This window comes from Calliphora vicina, chromosome 4, assembly GCF_958450345.1.
Source record: "Calliphora vicina chromosome 4, idCalVici1.1, whole genome shotgun sequence".
NCBI lineage: Eukaryota > Metazoa > Arthropoda > Insecta > Diptera > Calliphoridae > Calliphora > Calliphora vicina.
Window position 1 is genome coordinate 106,513,206 of NC_088783.1, and position 18,947 is coordinate 106,532,152.

An 18,947-nucleotide genomic window follows, 5' to 3' on the forward strand; every position below is an offset into this window, starting at 1 on the left:
TGTTAGACTGTTTCCTATTTAAATTCAGCAAAATCGGTCCACAAATGGCTGAGATATAAGGAAAAAACCAGGACAACCAAGATTTTTGACCTATTTTTGACCTATATCTGGATATATATAAAAATTAATTAAGCTACGACCTGCTACTCATCTGCCCTATTCTCCGGATGACTATTTCATGTTTCCAAACCTGAAGAAACGGCGGAAAGAGATTTGACTCCAATGATGAAATCATCTCACAAAAAATACCTATATTGATGAGCTCGACAAATATTACTTTTTGCAGGAGATAAATGTATATAGAGCTGAAAAATTAAATGATTTTTTATCCTGTGTTTCATTCAAAAAGTCAGGGACTTATTGACCGCCCTCGCCAGTTCAAAAACAAATCCTTAAATTTAATTTTCTTCAGCTGGTTCATACTAGGAGTGCTGGAGTGAATGCAACATTCCTTGTACAGCTCATCTAAAAGTCTGTTTGTTCCGGTTAAGCAGAATATCAGGACTATAGGCAAAAAAGAAAGCAGATGCCGCAATAATAAATGTAAATAATATAATTATAGTCTGTTTCTTCTAAACATTTAAAATTTCTCTTGCTCTACGAAAGAGGTCCTGTTGAGTATTGGAAGGCATAAATTAAGTCCAGTTGAGACCAGTATAAAGAACACAATTTTTTCTTGCACTTCTGCGTTTTATTAAAACAATGATCAAAAGATCGGTAAGATCTTTCGATATTTTATGGCACATGCATGTTTTGCCACTATTATTAGATTTTTTTTTAATGCAGTGACATAAATTACATCAATATTTTATTATTTTTTTTAACTTGTTCAATATTATTACAAATTTTTCCCATTAAAAATCCATTAGTCATCATTGCAAAAATATTTTTATAGAGTAAATTCAATTGAAAACATGTATGCCGCCAAAATGATAACAAATCAAATAGTTATAATTGCATTAACATTACTAATTGATATAAATTGCCTAGGTAACTTTAAAGATATCAATTATGTACACAAAGAAACTATAAACTATAATTTTTGCTATAAATAGTAAGGCATCCATCAAAATAACAATAAGTTCCTACAATTCTCTTAACGAACTACTACAAACTACCAAAGCAAAAATGAAATCTAGTAAGTTTTAGCAACTGATCTTGGTCAATATTTTATAATAACTTTATATTTGTTTAGTGTTTTGTTTGACCATCTTGGCTTTTGCCGTTGCCTGCGTTTTGGCCTGTGATCCCGATGGCAATAATCAGCCAGAATGTTCCAGCAGCAATTTGAATGCACCCATTCGCAATTTCTGGGATCCCACTCACTACTGGTTGTGTAAATCTGCTGGTGCTGCCCCTGAATCTATACGTTGTCCCGATGCTCAAGGTTTCGACTCTGCTAAGGGTGCATGTATCCCATTCGAAGAATGGAAATGGGCTGAACCTTGTCCCGAAGCCGCCGCCGCCTCTAACTAAAATGATCTTTTACACTTAATTTAAACCAAAAAAATCCAAAAATAAATATGTAAAGCAAATTATTCAGTTAAACAAGGTGTCTAATTTTAATTTTTTGTCAAGTTTTGGGGGCATATGGGAGATAAATAAATGAAAACAATTTGTTTTTTAGATAAAAATTTGGAATTTTTAAAAATGTTGTCTTATTTAGTGAAAAAAGACTAATTAAATTTAAAATTATTTATTTTAATTGCAGAAACAATTCCATTGCTTGCCTGCGAGCCAAAGCTCAGGAACACCAGGCTCGTCTATTAAACAGTGGCCTATTTCTACAGGTTCGCTCTTTTGCTGATCTACAACAACGACATCAACAACAACAACAGCAGCAACAACATCATCTGAATAAAATGAACAACAACAATTTGCCAAACAATAAGAATTGTAATGTCAAATCAATGAGTAGACTGCAAACAGAAAAAATGCTTCAAGATGATGCGGCGATCATCAACAAAGACGAAACCAAAAATGAAATTTAACAAACATAAATTTTTTAAAATTATATTTGAGTTAATTGTTTTTTGAAACAAATAAAAAGATCTCTTAAAACACTGTAATACCAAACACACATTAAATGTGTACAAAAAAGGGAAATTTAAAAATTATTATATTAATATATCTAATATTAAGCAATTTTTTAAAAAATAATTTTTAATTAATAAAATAAAAACGTATTTTAAGTGAAAACAAAAATAGAAAGGTGGTTTTAATTCTAAAATATAACAAAAAAAATCCACAATATAACATTAATGCAGATAAAACAGATAATTATGTACATTCATGCATTTTTTTGCAATATGTACATCATATTTTTTGTGCAAATTACCTAAATTAATAAAATATAATTTGAATTTCTTTATTTAAATTAATAATTATAATTTATTTGTTAAATTTAGTATATTTTACTTATTTTTTATTGTTTTTTTTTGCACAATATTTCATTTAAAATCCTCCTTTTTCAATTTTAATATAAACGATTCTTGTTCAAATGCAATTTTAAAATTTCAACCATATGGTAGCACTGTTTCCCAATAACTCCCTAAACTATGCTATTAAAATTACACCTAGAAACTCACCTCTTTTGAAAGGTTAAAGTCTCTACTTTAACAGTCACATCGATACAACAGTTTCCTCTTAACATTTAATGTAAACACGTCCCATGTGTAAACACGCCTTTAATAGCAACACGTCAGTGTTGTATTTTACAAACAAAATTTTCTTTATTTATTTGGCAAACACCGGCATTCCCACAATAATATAATTAAATTATTAAATAAAATGTTAATTTATACACTACTTATAAGTTCCTTATTAGTTTTATCTTACGCCACCACACCCGAAGAGGAACAGGGTGTACGTTATGCCAACCGCTGTGAGACTTGCAAAATATTGGCCACTGAACTGCAGGAAAGACTTAAGGAAACTGGTAAATCTCATGATGTTATAGAAACTGGGTAAATATAGAAAAAAACTAAACATATGTTTCATTTTATTTATTTAATTACCCCATATCCTAATTTAATTAGCTACTCCCTAGATGATGTTAAGCCCAAAAAACGCACCGAATATCGTAGAAGTGAATTGCGCCTTTTGGAATCTACGGAAAATGTATGTGATCGCATTTTGGAATATAATCTGCACAAGGAAAGAAGTGATAGCACCCGTTTTGCCAAAGGCATGTCACAGACTTTTAAAACCTTACATGGCCTGGTGGACAAGGGAGTTAAGGTGGATTTGGGTATACCCCCAGAGTTATGGGATAAACCTCCAGTAGAGGTAACACAAATGAAGAGTCAATGTGAAGTTATGTTGGAAGAATATGAGGATGTCATCTCGGATTGGTATTTTAAGCTGCAGGATGAAAAAAATTTAATAGCGCATTTGTGTGAAGAACAAGTTTTGGCTGCCAATGATAGAAAATGTCTAAAGGAATCATTGCCTTCAGCTGGTGCCGATGATGGCGTTAAAAAACCAAAAAAGAAAACTAAAAAGGTAAAAGGAGATAAAAGCGATAAGGAGGAATTATAATACAATAAATAATAGCATTTCCATTTTAAGCCATATAGTAGTAGTATGTATATGAAATTATTTTATTTATTTTATTGTACAAGAAATTTTATTGCATTTATCATCATGAACTATTGCAAATACCAAATAAAAACAAAAAAAAATATTGTAATCACTAGAACAATAATAAAAGAAATTTAAATTTATATTCTGTACGTTTTCTAATTTAACTTATTTCTTCATTTTAGTAAGATATACCAAAACATTGTTTAATAGCCTTTATCACAATATCGAATGAAAACGTTCAGCAATTATAAATATTTGGTCAGATTCGTGATCACCAAATTAGAAAGAAAACATACATATTTTGCAAGTTGAAATCAAAATACATAATAGATAGAAATTTAATTCAATAAAATTGCAAAATTTTTAATTTTCTTTGAAATTTATACCACAGAATTGTTTGCCATCAAAAACTAATTTCCAGGAAAACTAAAATAAAGTATTTTGAATATAGTATTTTATATTTTAATTAAAGTAGAGAATACTGAATTTTCCGTGCTTTTATTTTCATCGGCAAAAATTTACGACGATAATCGAAATCGATTTACCAGTTCATAGTTCGGCAAAAGGTTATCGGATGAAATTTTAAAATGTATTTATAAGAAAAGAACTGTTACCATTGACGTAGATAGGTGGGTGCTGGGGTGGGCAAAACCACCCCGGACTCGCATCTGCCCACCCCAGATAAAAATTTGGAAAGTCGCAGAAAGATTTTTTTGGATTTGTAGATTGTTCCGTTATGAGATTCCTGTGCCCTAGAACATTAATCATGGGGTTTTTGGAACCCAAAAAGTTAAAAAATATTCCAATGCCAATCGTACAACGGAGCACATGTAATGTTTGGTTTTTACAAGCTAAAATAAAGGAGTCAAATCCGCAAGCCATTTTGGTTCATTGTTTATCCGACAGGCTAAACTTAGTTATTGTGGATTCGTGTTCACACATATCATCAGCGCAAACATTCTTAGCATAGAGGCTTTATGCATTCACTTTTCGAAACCAGAAAATAATAATGATTTAAAAAGCCTAAGCCAAGCTCTTCAAATTAAACAGTATAAAATAAACAGCTTTTGCACAACTAGATGGAGTTGTAAATATGAAAATTGCTAAAATACGCTGTAATTAAAAGTGTTCTTGAAGATTTTTATATAGAATCAACATTAGGTAAAGGCTAAAATCTGGATTTGCCGAATTCTATTCCTTCAGTTGATTATTGGAAGTTAAATATGTATATAAAAATATTTTATAAAATAAATTAGCAGTTTTAAATATTAACCCCCATATGCATAAACAGTTTATAAATTTATCAAAGGTTTATGAAACAGATTTTGTATGGAAATTTTGTTTTATAAACCTTTGATAAATTTATAAATTGTTTATGCATATGGGGGTAAAAATAAAGTTGTTATGTTAGCAAACTGAATTTTTGTGATATTTTAGTTTTGTTTTAATAAAAAATTATTTTTTTTTTATAAAAAAAATTTTTTATTTTTACTATTTGGAAGGGCACTTGCCCACCCCAGAATAATAGTCTAGCTACGCTTATGACTGTTACCCCCATTTTCTCAATCTATGGTTAGTTTTTATCGTGACGATAAACTAACAGTTCTCATACAAATAAAAAATGTTAATTGGAGGTTTATCGTTACGAAAAACGATAACCAGATATTGAGAAAATGGGGGTTAGTGTTTTTCCATTTATCACTTATTTTATACGTTTAGTTAAATTGTAATTTGTACTGAATCAATTTCCTATTGAAAACCAAAAATTAACAAAAACTGGAGTGCCATATTCGGCTGTGCCAAGTCTTATATAATCATATAACACCGAAAAACAGCAACAAATCGAGGTAGGTATTCTTGGTTTTTTGCGTATATCCCAGCCATTTGTCGGCCGATTTTAACCTAAGTTGGAATATAGTGGATATATTGTTGTATCAATCATGTATATAAGTTATTCGAGAGCTTCGGAAAGTTGATTTCAGCAGACGGACATGGCTGTATCGACTCCGAGTAATATGGTTTGAATTATTTATACCTTTTTTAATTATTATTTTTCACTGTTTTTTTCAGCATTTTGTAGAAGGTATAAATATAGCTAATGGCTTCAATCGTAAGTGTCTTAATGAGCGCAAGTGCATAAAATTAACCATTTGGTGTACTTTGCATCACTTTCTCATAGATGTATTATGGATAATTTAGATTTTTTCTATTCCTACATAAAATTTAAATATCTGCACAACTTTTCTTAAGATTTATAAAAAATCGAGTAATTAATATAAAACAAACATGATCCAGAATTTATTTCTTATTTTATTTTCCCAAGTATTCTTAAAATATCAAAACGAATCCTAATTTTGTAGCAATTAAATTTAAAATTGTTTTTTGGTAAAGCTTTGGTTTTATTTCTTGTGGTAATGTAAGTAATGGTCACGGAATTTGTGTATTTTCCAAACGAATTTAGTTTTTTATATTTATCTTGTTAAAATTCTATCTAATTTTTAGCATTTGCATAGAACCCCTACTTTAATCCCAAATATTCCAACTGTTAGCGCTCCAAATATTTACCGTTATTTTGCGGCGAATATTTATAATAGGCAAAAATTAATTATAATTATTATTACAACTAAAGCGTGATTAACTTAAATTTGTCCATTAAATTTCTCTAGTAACAATGTACATAATGACAAAACTTCTATTATTCCTTTTATTGTTTTACACTGCCCGGGCTCAGGCTGAAGTCGATTGTCCTTCTTTAAGTGATGCCGATAGTCTGTCGCAGACTCAATTATTGGAAAGATTAACACATGGCTGTCGCTACGATCGCCTGGAGCGACCTATCACTTACACCGAATCCGGCAGTCGTTTACCGGTTGATGTTTATGTTCGCTGGTATGTTTATTTTATGCAAAATTTAGAGGCCCACGATTTGCAATTTAAAATTCATGCCTTGTTGCAATTACGTTTTCTGGATCCACGTCTTACATTTCGCAAAGTGGCGCCCAAGCGCAAACAACCAGTATTGGGTGAAAAACAACTAAGAGATAATTTATGGATGCCTCATATATTTTTGGCCAATGAACGCGATTCCAGTATAATGGGTACGAATGAGAAAGATATTCTAACCTCAATTTCTCCCGATGGCACCGTTATTATATCGAGTCGCATTAAGGCCACCCTCTACTGTTGGATGAATTTGCAAAAGTTCCCTTTTGATGAACAGCATTGTTCTACATATTTGGAAAGCTGGATGTATAATACCTCCGAGTTGATTATACACTGGGAACAGAAACGTCCCATAACATTTGATCCAGATTTACATTTAACCGAATATGTTTTGCAGAAAGCCTGGTCTAATGAAACTGTTATCAATGCTGATTTAAATGATTTACGCCACGGTGCTTTTGCAGGCAATTATAGTTCTTTGAGTTTTACTGTACATCTTACTAGAGAAGTTGGTTTCTATTTAATGGATTATTTCTTGCCATCCATGTTGATTGTGGGTATTTCATGGGTATCATTTTGGCTGCAAGCAGATCAGGCTCCACCTAGAATTATGTTGGGTACTTCTACTATGTTGACGTTCATTACATTAGCTTCGGCGCAGGGTGAGTAAATTGTAATAAGACAAATAGCATTTAAAAAGTTAGTTAATGTTCTAAGCAAGTGATAAATTAAAATAATGTTTATTAAGAGTATTTTTATCTGGAAATATTGTCCGATATTTAAAAATATATATGATATTCTCTCATCTACCCTTTCAAATCGGGGTATATTTTAGAGTTTTACATAAATTATTTATTAAATAAAATTTTTAAAAAATAACATTTCACGAAAATGTGGACTTTAGACTAAAGGTTCGAAAGAATTAATTTTTAATTAAATTTTCAACATCAAATTAAATTTTATCTCCATCTCAATTTTATAACCATTCCGTTATTGAATTCATAGGCTTAATTCCTTTGTAATTCAAATATATTGAATTTATTCCTTTGAGAATTCATTCTTTGTTACAAAATTGCTTTAAAAATGTATCGAATGATTTAATCTTTCTTCAATTCAAATTATAATTATTACAAAAAGTCCTTAAGCGATTTTTTAATTCATTTTGTAAATGATTAAAAGCGAAAGAAAAAAAACAATTGGGGTATTCACACGGTCTACTATTTGGTCATATTGTCATAATGTCCTAATATATTATGACAGTTTAAATAAATTTTTGTTGTGTTTCAAACAAAAAAGTTCTTAACTAATAACACTATTTGAAATATGTTTATTGTTTTGTCATAAAAAAATACTTTTTTTTTTTTTAAACGCCACAACTACTATTATAATATATTAGGACGTTATGACAATATGACTAATAGCAGACCATTTGAATACCCCAAATGAAGAACAAATATTTTCATTCAATTTGTATTTGATTTGAATAAAAATTTTACCATTCAAGGGTTAAATGAATTAATTCAACAATGAATGAATTCTATTCTAATAAAATACTTTGAATAAAGCTAAAGATTTTCTTATGATTTGAATGGTTTTATGGAATGATTTGCTGAAATGTTTAATTCTGAATTATGATTTTAGTGAATTAATTAAATTTAAATTGAATTAAATAATTCATAGCTCTGTTTTAGTCTTATTTATTCCAAACTTCTGAATTTAACAAATGTTTACAATTGTTTCACTACTCGACACACAGAATGGGCTGGAATTTTCATGCAAAATATTTTTATACCCTTCACCTTCGTGATATAATTTTCCGACCCTATAAAGTATATATATTCTGGTTCCTTATAGATAGCGGAGTCGATTAAGCCATGTCCGTCTGTCTGTCTGTTGAAATCAATTTTCTGAAGACCCCAGATATCTTCGGGATCCAAATCTTCAATAATTCTGTCAGAAGTTTCCTATTTAAAATCAGCAAAATCGGTCCACAAATGGCTGAGATATGAGGAAAAAACCAGGACAACCTATATTTTTGACCTATATCTGGATTACTAAGTCATTAATATAGACAATATGGATATCTAATGATAGATATTTCAAAGACCTTTGCAACGACGTATATAAGACCATAGTTAGTTGGACCTACAATGACTCAAAATGGGAAAAAATATTTTTTAACCCGATTTTTTTTTCACCAAAAAATTAAAAAACAAAACATTTTTTGGAAAATTTTAAAATTTAAAAAAAAAATGAAAATACCTAATTCGAAAATTTTTTTTCTTAAAAATTAAAAATGATAACAGACAGTCTCATTGTAATCCATAGCTAGTTATGTAACATGGCTAGTTATGTAACTAGTTCTCACCCTAAATGATTGGTAAAATGATTCCGGGCGGTCTCCTGGAACTGCTGGGTTATGAGTAAAATGCCAAAAAGTTGGTTGAACAAATCAAAAAGTACCATGTCAAAATTGCTGTCTAAAACAAAAAGTCCTCTTCTAATTTGTTTAAGTATTGCATTAATTATTAGGACATAGGGTAACATAGAGACGAGACGTAATTGTCAAAAACCTAACTGCAAGAACAAAATACATGCTAGTTAATGTATTTTGTTGTTGTATTAGACATATGATTTGTTGTATTTTTGTTTAACAAATCAGAGTGCCTCGTCTCTATGTATTAGGTTTTCAATGTCTCGGTATTGAACAAAAGTACAATCGAACATAATTTTTCATCTCTGATATGGACTAATTTTTATAAACATGTTTGAAATAAAATAGATCAAACATTAAACGATGCTGAAGCAACACTTTGTTGGAACATTTTAATCCTATTATAGCAGGTTTAACTCTTATTATAACTTCTCTTTCTTATATCTTCGGTGAGATTATTTATGAAGATTTAAGCGAATGAACCGTTAACGGTATTTGAATTACATATGGTTTTAATAGTTTGCATTTTTCTAAAATAATTAATACGTTTATAAATGTCAGTATAAGAACATCGTGTATAAACAAATTTACTCTCATTTTAAATAAAATAACTTGTGAAAATTAAACTTAACTTAATTAATACCATAAATACAGAGAAAAATCTACTTTTTCAAGAATTTTCAATAAAAAATTAATACATTATTATTTTAATTACAAAAAGCAAAGGTTCTAATTCATTGCATCATTTATATTTTTATTATTTAAAGTACTTAAATTAAAATATACCAAATTCATTTATTCATTTTTTTCTTTTAACAAAATCACACACACACACAGGTAAAACCTTACCCAAGGTCAGCTATATTAAAGTGTCTGAGGTATGGTTTCTGGGTTGTACACTATTCATTTTTGGCAGTCTACTTGAATTTGCCTTTGTCAATACCATATGGCGTCGCAAACGTAATGTGGATGTCAAATCAATGAGCAGCAAACATATATTGAAATCAACACTCTCACCACGTCTCTCTAGACGTAAAACCTCAAGATCACGTTCATTTTCTACGGGCACCACAATGGGCAGTGATAATATCTCATTAACTGGAGCTCCAAAATTCAATAATTATCTAACCGTACACAATATACCCATAACAACAATCAATGAACACGAAGTAGCAGATAACGTCTCCAAAGTAACAACATTTACTACCATGACGGATAATCGTAAAATGGATATGGGTCTACTGGAACAAGGTTTTGATAATGAGACGAAAAATCGTCATGGCTGGACCACATTAACACCCCAAGAAATATCACACTGGATTGATGCCAAGGCAAGAGTTTTGTTTCCCATGTCGTTTTTGGTCTTCAATGCTATATTCTGGACTTTTGTGTATATATTTTGAAAATTGATACGTATTATCTTTTTATGCTGTATATAGGAAATAAACAGCCCAATAATGTATAAAAATTCCCCGGGAGTTCTTACTCTTTTCATATTTTTCCTATTCAAATTCTATGGTAAAAAAAAAGAAAAGGGAAAAAACTCCCGGGGATTTTTTTCATAATTGGGCTGTTAGATTTGATTGGGGTCATGTAAAAATGTTGGTTTATTGTAGTTATAAAAAAGTATTTTAAATTTTATTTTATGTTTTTATGTAAATTATTTTTTTTTAAATGTGTTTATGAGAATTCATTGCAATAAAAATTATGTTGGTTTTATAATTCGAAGAGTTTTGAAATTATTTATAAATGTAAATACTAGAGTCCAATTCAATATTAGGTTCGGGATTAGGCCAAAAATCGGTCTAATACCAGCACTCGGCATTCGGTAAAAATTTGGACGAATACCAAAACTTTTATAAAGAAAAATCATAGATTATGGACTTTTGAAGGATAAACAAGTTTAGAATATAATAAATAAAATCCAAAAACTTATAATTTACTAGCTGTCCCGGCAAACGTTGTTCTGCCATAGCTCACACAAAGTTTGAAGTCTCTCACTATAATAGTTCTCCAGATATGCAATAATAAATTTTTACTTTGTATGGGAGGTGCCATGCCCATTGATCCTATATAGGTCAATTGTGAATCTAAACCATCCATGGACCCACTCAAACACACACAACAAATTTCATCGAAATCGGCCCAGCCGTTAAGGAGGAGTTCAGTTACTAACACACGTACAGAAGAATTATATATATAAAGAAGATTGAAAAATTTGTAAACAATTGTAAAAACTGAGTTTTTGATCTTAGGTTTGGTTCGGTTTCTTCCGGACTCTACAAACTACTTAAAACGGTTATTTGTATGGAGATAAGATGGGCTATGATATTGATTTAACATTCAGGCCTGTCACAGAATTCCATTCCGATCGAAAGTGGAATTATATAGAATGAACTATCGTATCGAAAAATAATTTCGATATCGTAATTATAACAAAATGTACTAAATTTCATGCTCGATATTTCGTATAGGGTTTTATAACACATGACCTAGGCTACTGAACACACAATTTATTGTTGCGTGGAGTGTTTGAAAGACACTGCTGACATTTCTTAATATACAAATCTTGAAACTAACCTAGAACACATGCAACTTATTTATTATCCTTATCAATGCGTGTGGTAGACATACACACATTTGTCGCACATGCGTAAAACAAGGGTTGTTTTTATTATTATTTAATGCACACATGGATCGTGTAAAATAATATATACATCTGCAAACAATAAAAGAATATTGAACTACAAAATACAGAGTCTACAAAAATATAAATATAGAAATATATTCAAGTAATTTAAACAATCTGCCAGGGGTCTAAAAGATGTAAAAATTTTTAATTTAGCAAAAAAAAAAAACACATAAATTTAATTTTTTTTGTTATTAGGATAAACCTAACATTTTATTTAAAATTTTATTCATATTTTTCATCGTTTTTTTTATACTTCTATATATATATTTAAAAATTTATATGTATAGTAGAAATTTGTAAATAATAATACATAAGTTTATGCACATTTAAAACCATATTAAGCCATATATAGCTTAAATAGAAAATATAATAAAATTTAAAAAACCAAATTTTCAAAAATTTAAGGTTTAAATGAAATTTGTTAAATTTTTTGATCCACAATAAATTCTCGTTAAGTTTTTTTATCGATAGAATGTGCATAACAGAAAAATATTGAATTTCGTTTATAATAAACAAAAAATTTATAAAAAAAAAATTAAACAATAAATTTGATTAAAGAACTAATTATTATAACTAAAATTTAAGATTACATACGAATTTCTTTAGTAATTAAATTTTTATAAGATCATGATTTTTATATTTTGTTTTGCACAGATTTTTATATTTCTTTTTTTTTTGGAGTTTTGTTGAAAATTTTTTTTCAGTATTTTGTTATATCTTTTTTTAATATTTAAATTAAACTTATAAGATGTTGTTTTTTCTTTGTTTATCATTAACGTACGTGCACAAAATCCATGTTACGAATTTCAAAATTTTTCTTTCAGTTTTATAAATCGATCACATACACACAAAGAAATGCTAAATGCTTTAGCGTTTACCATAAACATTCTCATCGGAATAGGCTATGTAAAGGAAATAATCTTCCTCATGATGTTCCTGTTAAACAAACAAATAAATATTATTTTTATAACTAGATAATTAAAGAAGATATAAATTAATTCTTACCTGGTACAAGGAACCCATAGTGGCGGATGTTGGTGGAATTACATTGTTAACGAAGAAAAATAGAGCATCTTCGGGTCTCAATTGTATGCGTTTGCGAATCAAGAAATAAAATTGTCCTACGGTCAAATCAGAAGGTACTAAATATTTTTTCTTATCCAAATCACCAATGCGTGCTTTTGGGGCTTTTTCTACAATAACCTAGAAAAGAAAATAAATGGAAATTTAAAATATTGTAATATGAACATCAGAAATAAACTGTATACGTGTTTATGTCCTTAACAGAAAATATCACGTTTGAAAGAAAATTAAAGAAATATTTTATTGAAACAGCTAATAGTTGTTTAAAATTGTAAAATTTCTGCTAAATTTAATTATAATATGTTCTATGGAATATTTAAAATATAACCTTGGAATTAGGAGTATAAATGACTTATGTGAAGCCACATTAGTGTCTTGTTTCTTTAAACATTAGACGAAATCTTGTTCAATATTGGTTTTCTCATAAACAATTGAAGAAATCTTGTACAATATTGGTTTTCCCATAAACATGAGAAGAAATCTTGTTCAATATTGGTTTTCTTATTAAATATTTAAAAAAGGAAATTTAACAAAACAAAAATTTAATTCAGAAAAACACAATTTACATTAAAAATAAAACTATTATTTCTCAGCAATATTTTTGTGTTAATTATTTTTATTTCCACCCAGAAATTTGCAGTAATTGCAGTCTTCGTTTTATTATATTAAACAAGTCTATGGTGTAAAATTGTATTTTACATTTTAACATTTCACCTAAATAATGTTTAATATTTTAATATAATGACTAACCAACGATTTTTTATGGTTATCATCATTGTAAATTTTACAAATCATTAACATTTAAAAGTACATATGTACATTTGTACATACAGAAAAGCAAACAATATTTCTAAACAAAGAAAGAAAGCCATACCTATTTCACTGATAAAATAATATAAAAACAAAAGTTCTTTTTTTCAAAATTCTTTTAAACATTTCATTCTATTTTTAAATAAATATTCTAATGCACTTTAGACAATCAAACAGTTGTTTTGAAAATAGATACAAAGATAATTAAGAATAAGAGACAAAACAAAAAAATTAAAATACAGAAAGAAATACAAAAGTATTCTACAAAATTATATACACTTATTAAGATATCTTTTTTTATTTATTTTGCCAAAGACGCAATAGTAAATGACCAAAACAAAAACGAAAAATTATTGTTTATAAACAAACTTGAAAATTGCGTCAACTAATTTTAGTATTTTGGGGGAAAATAAACAAATATTAATACACAACAAATTATGTTTAGTTTAGCGACCTTAGAATATTCATAAATCAAGTTTAACAGCTAAAAGTATCACACAAAATTAATTTGTTAGCAATAAAATAAGATTGTAAATACTATTTACTAAATAGTGAGGCGACAATATTGGATTTATGTAAAAAAGCAATAATATTAAAACTTCTTTTAAATTTATTTTAATTATCTCATATTAGAATAAAGAGAGAAAAATAAATTTAAAAAAGCCATCACGTGATTTTTCTAGTTTTGAAGTTTAAGGCGTAATTCTTGTGCGTTTTTATAAGGCAACGATGTATTTGGGTGACATGTTATTTTTCTAATGGCGTTTTCTTTTTTGACACAAAATTTTGTCAACAAATTTTGTACCACTTATTACTCATACCCTCAAAATTAGTTACACGTTTAACGATCATAATATAACAAAAATCATGGGCATTTATGCAATTTTCTGTTAGTAGCTTTAATTATTTGTTTTAAACAATAACAATAATAACAGCTTTTAAAAACTGGTGCATTTCTAACCATTTGAGGGTGAAATATGTGTTCTACATTATATGAAAAGAACGCTTACAAAACTACATTTTGTTCAGAAAAGAAAAGTGAAAATGTTGCAATTTTATCGGAATGTTGCATTTTTTATACGCTTCACCATGAGTGCTAAGTTTGTCCTTCCGTATACACACACAGTTTCAAAAGTGAGTAAACAAAAATTCGGGTTGAAAAATATTTTTTAAAAATTTTTATCGATGGATAGATTCTAGGAATTTCAATTTTTTAAAAAAAAATCAAATTATTTGATTTTTTTCAAATTATTTGATTTTTTTTTTAAATATTGAAATTCCTAGAATCTAGCCATCGATTAAAATTTTTCAAAAAATTAAAATTTTTAAAAAATATTTTTCAACCCGAATTTTTTTTCACCAAAAAATATTTTTAATCTTTATCTTACAGTATACTTTGGTGAAAGTTATGTAAGATTCGGCACATCCGCATATGAGGAGCCACAGAACAAAATGTACTTTTTCGAATTTTTTTACAAATTGATTTTTTGATATTTTTATAATATTTGGGTTGAAATCTTATAGAAAAAATCAATTTCCCAAAATTTTTAAATTTTCAAAAAAGTACCTTTTGTTCTGCGGCTCCTCATATAGCTCTTTTAATTGTTTTATTCTATTATGATAATGAAAAGTTAAAATTTTGACAGGTTGGAAGCAACATTTTTAAAATGTTACCGCTTTATGTGGAAACACAATGATATCGACCTTTAAAAATGTTGATCATTTCATTTATAAGCACCTAACACAGTTCATATAGCTCGCTCTTTGTTTTAATAAAAAATTACGAGAAATCCCAATTGCAATTTGCGACTAAAATATGTAGTATTTAGTAGTTTTTATCGTTTATCAATTAAGAATTTTCGATTTCTTGAGATTTTAAAATTTTTAAGAGATTATAATTGAAATCAATCTCAAATTAAATTTAATTGTGAAATTCAAACATTGGTTTTATAAATTTTTGAGAATTGTTATCAAGTAAAATAATAGGTAACATTTTGAGATGTTATTCAAACGTATGACTCTATGGGCCTGATTCAAATTATTTAAAAACTGAGACATTATCATACAAAAATTTTAAAATTGTTTACCTTTCTTGTTTCTGGATTATAACTCAATCAAATTGAATTCGATATAGTCAATTTTGGTTATACAGTACAATATATACATACTTTTATATGTTTTAGGGAGATAATTCGAAGCTTGATCGAATTTTTGTATCAAATAGAAAATTTTTTTAATTGATTTCAAACTTTAGTATAATATAAAAAAAAATAATTTTTTAATTATTCAAATTATTTGCAAGTTTAAAATAAATAAAACATACAAAATTATATAACAAAAATTGTTAAAAAAAAAAATAAATGCAAAAAGTTTTTAACAAAATGTTTAGTGGACAAGTGCCAATTAATTTTATAGTAAATTGCAGACGAAAAATTAAACACAAATAAATGTTTAAAATGCAAAGTACATCGCAATCATGTAAAAGCAAAACAATGAAATTTATGTAAAACAATTATTTACTGAATTTACTTAAACTCAATTATAGCAATTATAAATAATTCAAATTCAATTGTTATTTTCTACTACCCTCCTTACAAGATTATTTAAACTATAAATATTATTTGTTGTTCTAATTTGGAATGTTAAACATGTATTTTTTTTCTTTATTTTGTTTTATTTACGTCAACAATTTTAAAGTTTACCTTTGATATATAGACGTAAACATACATGTGTGTGTCATTTTCCATGTGTGTATTTAATTATTGCGCATATACCTCCTAAATATTTCAATAATATTGTTATTATTTCCATTAAGTTTTTACTTTACTTCTCTGCTTTGTTTTAAAAGATTTAGCAAGCGAAAAACAAATGTAGGTATTGTTTGTAAACAAACTCTTCTAGCAATAACAATACATGTAAATAATCGTTATTAGTCAATGACTCATTAAATTCATTGTTATTGTCATGAATTTCATGAATTGTTTTAATTATTGCATAAAATCGTATGTTTTTTGCTATTGCTAGAAGTTGTTCTTCACTACTATTGATTTTTGTATTTTTAAATTAATTTCAATTTTGCTTTGTAACATATTCAATATGTGGTTGAATTCTATTTGCTTTTACATTTTATTTGAATTTGCTTTTGTTCTATTTTTTTCTTTTTAGTTAATTGTTATTAAAGGGGGGTTTTGGTCAGCAGCTGTTCTTATATATTATAAAGATGTATATATATATACATACATATATTTATTGTCTTTTTTCTTTATATGCAGTTTTAACTTTGATATATACAAATAAATTTGTTAAAAAAGTCATTGAATTAGGTCATTCACATAGAGCAAGTTAATAAATAAAAAAAATATATCAATCTAAAATGTTTAATAATTTAATTAGTCTAGCAATATCTACGTCTAAATAAAGAATATCGAAATAAAATAACCCATTTGGAAATTTAACGTATCTGCAAACAGATATCTGCTGACTTTTTCAAGTAAAGCTACACATATCAACTGATCACATTTTGAAATTTTCTCTTAATTATAAACAGATATATAATATATAAGAATATACACCTTATCAATATCAGTATTACCGACTTTTTATATACAAAAATCGTAAGTTTTCAATTGATGTACATAAAGAGAAGTATCTCAAACACGAATTATAAAAACTAATACATACATATTTATGTATTTAAAAACTTTTTGATGAATGTTAATAAATCGTGGTTGATCATAATGCATTTACAATTTTATAACAAGGTCAGTGATCTATTATATTTTATAATTTTCTTATGCAGGTGATATATTAGAAAATAAAACATAAAAAACTACCCTTGAATAAAAAATTAAATATATGTTTAACAAATTTACAAAATTTTCAATTTATAAATACCCACCCCACTAAATATACTTTCCCTTAAAAGCAACCAGAAAAAACAGCTGGCATCACCCCCACCAATAACAAAATAAAAATATAAATACACAACACAAAGCAAAATAAAGAAAACAAACAACAAATACAAGCATATGATTTTTTCCACCATTTTTTAATAATGCTATCTCTGTTTTGGCTATTCCCCTCTCTTTCTCAAACATCTATTATTTACGTATATACACACAAATAAAAAAAATTACATACAAATAAAAACAGAAAAAATACTCTAAAAATTTAATTTCATTATATATTTTTATGACGCAATTTAAATTACAATTTTAAAATTCTATATTTTCTTTTAATTTTATGCATATTTAATTAATATACACAAATTTATAGAAATTATTACCCCCCTCATGGAAACAAAGAAAAAAAAACCACTCAATAAAATTATAAAGGGAGAGTTTTCTTGAAATTTCCAACAAAGAAAATACGTTTTTTTCCCAATACAAAAACAAGTTAACTTTTCTTTTTTTACTTACTGGTACACGGTCAGGATATTTTCTGCGGATTTTGTCACCTTCAGCACGGCGTTTCTCAAAAACATGTTCTTCTTTATATTGGAATTTCATTTTTTTATTTTTTCACAAAATATATATATTTTTTAAATTAATTTTTTACGTCTGTCTACAGCGTTCTTTTCTTTTTTGTAATATTTGTTGTGCTATGACTTGCTTCTACGTTTTGAATGATAATTTTTCTATGAAAATGACAAAAATCGATTTTTTGTTTTTCTATTATAAGCAGGGTTGCTAAAACAGGTACCAGAAAAAGTGAACACAGCGTTGTAAATATCAAAAAGCACTAAATCATGAAAAATCGCCTATTATTATTTTTGGAAACATTTTCTATAAAAACAATATGTAAAATTGGTGTAAATATTTAAAATCATGATGTGGAGCATATGGTAACAAATTGTCAAAACCCAAGTTTGTTGTCAAAAACGTAGCTCTTGCAAAACAAAATACATGCTAGTCAATGTATTTTGTTGTATCAAACATATGATTTGTTGTTGTATTTTTGTTTGACAAATTGAAGTGTCTCGTCTCTATATATAATTATCTATGATGTGGAGCTTCTAGCGTAGTAAAAGAGTACGCTAATGACAGACAATTTTACATATTGTGTACGTACCTTTTTGTTCTGTTGACGAACATTTGGAATGTGGACCATTTCTGAATTTGAAACGAATTTTCATCTTGATTCGATGGATTTGTCTGTGCCTTATTTTAAACGTTTTGTTATACAGTAGCCTAAGAAAGTCTACATACAGGAAAAATTATTATGTTACTTTAATTTAAAACAGTTTTTTTATGAGATATATAATACATGTCTTATGTCGATTTTAGCAAAAAAAAATCAAATAACTTATTTTGAAATAAGTTATTTCAAATAATTTAATTTGAATTCCTGTATGTAGACTTTATTGGGCTACTGTATATATTTTTAACAAAATTTATTTTA

The 18,947-nt window shown here is 27.6% G+C and overlaps 5 protein-coding genes across 5 annotated transcripts in view; 4 read left to right on the top strand and 1 right to left on the bottom strand.

Annotated features, from left to right (window-relative positions):
• Positions 1–1,991, top strand: part of Vsx2 (Visual system homeobox 2) — a 233,765-nt gene extending 231,774 nt beyond the window's left edge. The window contains exon 6 of the mRNA XM_065509541.1: positions 1,712–1,991. Within this exon, the coding sequence (XP_065365613.1) occupies positions 1,712–1,991 (280 nt within the window). The remainder of the gene's footprint in view (positions 1–1,711) is intronic.
• Positions 1,020–1,551, top strand: LOC135956906 (uncharacterized). The gene is made up of 2 exons (XM_065507512.1): positions 1,020–1,138; positions 1,196–1,551. Exons 1-2 carry the CDS (start codon positions 1,129–1,131, stop codon positions 1,474–1,476), a joined length of 291 nt encoding a protein of 96 aa, XP_065363584.1. The 5' UTR covers positions 1,020–1,128; the 3' UTR covers positions 1,477–1,551.
• Positions 1,992–2,754: 763 nt separating the features above from the next.
• On the top strand, positions 2,755–3,727 carry CNPYb (protein canopy b). Its single transcript, XM_065507571.1, has 2 exons — positions 2,755–2,966; positions 3,039–3,727. Exons 1-2 carry the CDS (start codon positions 2,791–2,793, stop codon positions 3,538–3,540), a joined length of 678 nt encoding a protein of 225 aa, XP_065363643.1. The 5' UTR covers positions 2,755–2,790; the 3' UTR covers positions 3,541–3,727.
• Positions 3,728–6,265: 2,538 nt separating this feature from the next.
• LOC135957325 (pH-sensitive chloride channel 2) lies at positions 6,266–10,428 on the top strand. The gene is made up of 2 exons (XM_065508051.1): positions 6,266–7,190; positions 9,800–10,428. The coding sequence occupies exons 1-2, from the start codon at positions 6,266–6,268 to the stop codon at positions 10,363–10,365; spliced, it is 1,491 nt and encodes a 496-aa protein (XP_065364123.1). The 3' UTR covers positions 10,366–10,428.
• Positions 10,429–11,828: 1,400 nt separating this feature from the next.
• Positions 11,829–18,162, bottom strand: Atg8a (Autophagy-related 8a). The gene is made up of 3 exons (XM_065507605.1): positions 17,966–18,162; positions 12,660–12,857; positions 11,829–12,590 (listed from the first exon to the last, which is right to left on the bottom strand). The coding sequence occupies exons 1-3, from the start codon at positions 18,053–18,055 to the stop codon at positions 12,522–12,524; spliced, it is 357 nt and encodes a 118-aa protein (XP_065363677.1). The 5' UTR covers positions 18,056–18,162; the 3' UTR covers positions 11,829–12,521.
• Between the last annotated feature and the right edge of the window lie 785 nt (positions 18,163–18,947).

Excerpts from the sequence above, each read along its gene's own strand:
- CNPYb (XM_065507571.1), top strand. The coding sequence starts at position 2,791 with ATGTTAATTTATACACTACTTATAAGTTCCTTATTAGTTTTATCTTAC. Across the intron at positions 2,967-3,038 it reads CATGATGTTATAGAAACTGG|CTACTCCCTAGATGATGTTA; the intron begins GTAAATATAGAA and ends TAATTTAATTAG.
- LOC135957325 (XM_065508051.1), top strand. The coding sequence starts at position 6,266 with ATGACAAAACTTCTATTATTCCTTTTATTGTTTTACACTGCCCGGGCT. Across the intron at positions 7,191-9,799 it reads TACATTAGCTTCGGCGCAGG|GTAAAACCTTACCCAAGGTC; the intron begins GTGAGTAAATTG and ends ACACACACACAG.
- Atg8a (XM_065507605.1), bottom strand. The coding sequence starts at position 18,055 with ATGAAATTCCAATATAAAGAAGAACATGTTTTTGAGAAACGCCGTGCT. Across the intron at positions 12,858-17,965 it reads AATATCCTGACCGTGTACCA|GTTATTGTAGAAAAAGCCCC; the intron begins GTAAGTAAAAAA and ends TTTCTTTTCTAG. Across the intron at positions 12,591-12,659 it reads CTATGGGTTCCTTGTACCAG|GAACATCATGAGGAAGATTA; the intron begins GTAAGAATTAAT and ends TTTGTTTAACAG.